The sequence below is a fragment of the Hyalella azteca genome, unplaced genomic scaffold (genome assembly GCF_000764305.2).
Source record: "Hyalella azteca isolate HAZT.00-mixed unplaced genomic scaffold, Hazt_2.0.2 contig12435, whole genome shotgun sequence".
Taxonomy (NCBI): domain Eukaryota; kingdom Metazoa; phylum Arthropoda; class Malacostraca; order Amphipoda; family Hyalellidae; genus Hyalella; species Hyalella azteca.
Window position 1 is genome coordinate 6,327 of NW_025942394.1, and position 5,004 is coordinate 11,330.

Below are 5,004 nucleotides of genomic sequence, written 5' to 3' on the forward strand. Positions count from 1 at the left end.
GGCTCCAAAAGGAAGGGTTAGGAGTCATGCTGTTGAACTAGGCTCAGTTAAGAACCTTCTACCAATTTATATCAGTGATAAAAAAAAAACGGAGATCAGTGAAGTATGTAGTATTTATTTGTGAGAAAGCATAGGTAATAAATGTATAATTCTTGCCCTCTGATCCTATGTTTATTGTCAACTACATGTTCAGAATTACCAATTCTGGCAATTATGAAATTGGATGTGGTCAAAAACTGTGGTACCACTGTCAGCAGGGCTTTGTCATTTGATTCTTATTTTTACAACACTTTTCTTTAACTTCACTTCTTGTCTGTTTGTCTGTCTGCTACAAATCTTGTAAATTGAAATTTAATACACTTCTACTTATCCTATTGATCTGAAATTTTGCACACTTGCATAAAGTTGGAGACAATGCATGAATCAATTGACAGAATAAAGAATTTTGAAAAAATTTTATATATTGAAAAATTTAAAAGATTAATTTTTTTAATATCTGAAAATAAAATTAGAAATTCATTGTACATCTGTAACATTGGAAACATTGGATTCTTTAGAAGTGTTGTCTTTAAAAAGTAATTTTCAAACATATATTATTGTTTATTCACTGCAAAGCAATTTCTTGCGGCTGCTTATTGATGAACTCATAGCTCATAAAATCCAATTATGGTATAGTTGTATATAATTTTTAGGTGGGTTCAAATTCATGAAGTTGGAAACTTTTTTTTTATTGTTGAACATTGCGGCTATATAAAGTACTGCAATGAAACTAGCAGTTGTTTTTGGTTTATGGTAGTCTTTGAATTGGTCCCTTGAGGATTAAGATGTCAGTCTAATGTTTACAATTTTGGTCTGATGTAGACGTCGCTTGCATTAAATTCAGCTTTCCGAGAAAAAAATAATCAATTTGTGATGGACGATCTTGTAGCTTGCATGGCAACTCTTCAAAGAATGGGATCCACAATTTTCAGTCTTGAATTATATTATTTGGATCATTGTGAGTATTTGAGGCATGACTTGATTAAATATATGCAAAGGTATGCTTCAGAGCAAGAACCCCATTCAATATTCCAATTCTGAAATTATAAATTAATTTCTTATAGATGCCTCTTATTTTATTTTCAGACGACTGCTCCAGCTGCGAAGATGTTGCTACGCAATATTCCTTTTTTGAAGCTGTGCGGCGCTGCTGGTGGTATGACTGCAGGGATCTCGTTTTCAATGTTTCATTTCTCAACGTCAGCTGCTTCAAGATCATCGGACTATGTTCCCAAAGTGTACTTTGATATAGCGGCTAATGATAAGCCGCTCGGTCGCATTATCATAGAGCTACGCAACGACGTGGTGCCCAAGACAGCCGAAAACTTCCGCCAGCTCTGCACGGGCGAGCAAGGCTTCGGTTATAAAGGATCCATCTTTCACCGCATTATTCCCGATTTTATGTGTCAAGGTGGGGATTTTACTCGAGGTAATGGTACTGGAGGCAAGAGTATCTATGGTGAAAAATTTCCTGATGAGAATTTTAAGCTGCGACACGATAGGCCTGGCTTGTTGTCCATGGCTAATGCTGGACCTAACACGAACGGATCCCAATTTTTCATTACAACTGTACCATGTGATTGGTTGAATAACAAGCATGTTGTCTTTGGACGAGTTCTTGAAGGAATGGAGGTTGTCAAGGCTATGGAAAAACTAGGATCTCGATCTGGGAAGCCCTCGCAGAAAGTTATCATCACTGATTGCAATGAATTAAAGGAGGAATGAAAGATTTTCAATTCGCGTTATTTTGTACTTTGATTTTTACTAATAATCAGTCGTATGAGAGTATGCAATGCCTTAAAAATCCAGCATAAAAGTAAGTTATTCCATCGGTTGCCCTGTAAATTATAATAGGAAGTTCATGTGTAGTATATAAAATATTATCTATTTGCTCTAACTGCATTTGAAAATATTCACTTAAATTTTATGCTGCTGTTAGCCGAGTCATCGTCACTTCAGTGTTGTAAAATCTTCATTAATAAACACGACTGTTTCATCTTTATTTTGAACCCTTTCTCAATTTCATTAACATGAAACTTTAATTTTGGTTGCGTTTCTTACCTAAATGAACACTTGATCCTAACACCTGAAGAAATTCCAATCGATGCAGGTACTATCTACTTCATGTTGAATGAAAGTTAAAAAAACTGCAATAGGCAAACAATGGAAACGTTTAACTATTGCATGAAAAAAGAAACTACATCGTTTCACTGCATTGGTACATTGCTCTCTGCTCTATTATTTCATAATTACTGTATCCTTTCAATCTGCTTCGTTTCGGAATTCTTTGCATGGATAAGTAAACCTCAGCTTCAATGTGGATTTAGATGCCATCGTAAATAATTAGACCGCTGCGACATGTCTAATTACTCTGTCTTTCATTGCAAATTGAACGAATTATCATGCGCCCTTATTGTGACTTATTAATAATTGATGGCTTCTAATCGAAAATTAGACATCAATCTTCCTTCTGGAACGGCACAAGTGTACCGATAGTTTAATCATTTGGTTCTAGAAAAGGGAAGGAAATCTCCTAATCTTAATATCGATATTTGATACCGATAATTTAGGTTTTTCTTTCCTGAGACCTGATGCGCAGGGGACGTGCGGCTGCTAGCTTGCAATCATCATCGTAATCCAATAATCAGCAGCAATGACAGTAAACCGTTCATTCTTAATTCATAAACATAATCTAATAAAAGTAACCAGTGCGGCTACGAATACCGCATCGTCCCACGCACAACCACACCTGTGTTCTGATCATCTGACCGCATGTTTTTTCATAAGTTGTCTTGATTACCTCTACTGTCGATCAAGGAAGCTTACGAGATGAGCGCAAAATTTGAAATTCTCAGTTGTTATGTTCATGAGTCCCTTTAGTGAGTCAAGCTTATAGTTTTGAACCACTGGCGTAGCACATCTGTGACATTGTTAACATCCGTTCACTGGACGAAACAATTAGCAACGATTCGCGATTAAGGGAGAATCAAGGAGAATATTGAGCAATTAGGTGGGAATATCACGGAACTTCGTTTGAAATATGTACGATACAAAGTTGAAAATGATATATTGATTCACTTCAACTAATTTTAATTAGTACAGAGCTTACCGTGAGTCCATGACATGATCAACTTTCCCGCTAGGGTAAAATAAAATGTATAAAAAATTTTTTTAAAGACCACGTTTTTCATGTGGACTCATAAGTAGAAAATAATTTTTCGGCAGCTACTGATCTCTGTTAGCTTTCATTCTCTTGGTCTTTTGTATTTCAGTTAAAATATTTTACAACATCTAAAACGAAAAACGTGGGGCGCATATGTATTTAATTGTTTGGTGATTACTTGATATGATGAATATGATGGTTCATTGAACATTTGATAAGTGAGCTTTCATTGTTATTAAGATTGAAATAAGAGATTGTATACCAGGTATATAAACATTGAGGAAACAGCGCATCAAGAACTGACCAGAAGAATTGAAAGAACGTCTTTCATCGATATACGAATTCAACGATTAATTACTATATCTATCAGTATTTATTCATTCAAGACAATATACACTCGCCACAAATTAATTATCGAACAATGTTTAAAGTATGACACGCAACCAAAGTGTTGGCAATAATTGCACACAATTAGAACATTTTGGTTGAAATGAATGAATGCCACACTATATACATTATATCACATTTGATGTTAAAGTGAAGAAGCTCTCACTCACGTTTGAACTATGAAAAAACTACAGACAATGCTAGTAGTAATGCCCTATATGGAAGCCCACATTCACCTCGTGGGAGCTGCTTCACACCATGATGACACATATGCTGAAGACTTTGAGGTGTATGGGCATATGTGCTATTGAAATTATTTGAGAATCAAAAATATACGCGCGGTTGATTTGCGGTTCAAAAGTACCTCTGTACGAACATTGCGGTCTTGCAATAGAAATTCACATTAACATATCCATTGTGTAATGTAGAATAAACTCATATGCAAGTTCTGATGGCTTATAAAAACCTGTCTTCAATGTTATTCTTTGGAATAGAAATGAGTCAAGTCAAATTACACTCGTAGGGCTAAGAAATGTGGACGAGATTTGGGGACACTCGATCAACTAAGCTTGCCAGTAGAGAGCTGTTTTGCAAATAATGCTTAAGTAACTATTGAAGGTTCGCCGATCTCACTTTATTTTTCCCTATAAAGACGGAACTTGGAATCAGCAACGATGCATGTTTGAGTTTGAACTTAACAAGTTTTATTTATTTAATCTGTCAATAGCATTTCATTTGTCTTGCTTCGTTGAAAGCTGAATTGGGCACTTAACATTCTTACAATATGAATAACACTTAATATTACTTAGGAATAAAAATATTAAAGGAAATGATAATTTTTCATGACTTCAAAAATTAAGCAAGTCAAAGTTAAAAAGCCGGAATCGCACTTTTAAGAGACGTTTGGAACCGAAAGATGGTTGGGAGTTGAACGTTTAAGTAGTAGGACGGGGTAATAAGGGACACCTCTAAAAATGCATTTACAGTAGAACCTTGATTAGCAAAAGCTCCAGTTCATAAAAAATCAATTAATAACAAAAAATTTTTGATTATGTTTACCTTGCTCAGCAAAAAATTTTTACTAGATGAAAAACTAATGCATCATTGATCAGCACAAAATTGTGCATAAAATGTCATAGATATAATTGTTCACTGGGCAACATAGTGAAAAGTAATTAACCTAAACTATGATTTATTCCTCCTAAAAATATGATGGTTGTCACTATAGTATTCCTTTCTGTTTTAGGTATGTTTTTATAATCTTTTTTTTTTTTGTTATAGTGAATTCACTTAATCAAATTAAAATGATGTGAAATTTACAAGCCTTCCTGTAAGCTTACAGATACAGAAAAGTGCTATATGGCTGCTGAAATGAAGCTTTCAATGGACAAGGTCATTGTAAATGCTCAATAGCA

The 5,004-nt window shown here is 34.7% G+C and overlaps 1 protein-coding gene across 1 annotated transcript; it reads left to right on the forward strand.

The window, feature by feature from the left end:
* The first annotated feature begins 208 nt into the window (after positions 1 to 208).
* On the forward strand, positions 209 to 2,035 carry LOC108675403 (peptidyl-prolyl cis-trans isomerase A2). Its single transcript, XM_018163410.1, has 2 exons — positions 209 to 241; positions 1,126 to 2,035. Exons 1-2 carry the CDS (start codon positions 224 to 226, stop codon positions 1,762 to 1,764), a joined length of 657 nt encoding a protein of 218 aa, XP_018018899.1. The 5' UTR covers positions 209 to 223; the 3' UTR covers positions 1,765 to 2,035.
* Positions 2,036 to 5,004: the final 2,969 nt, after the last annotated feature.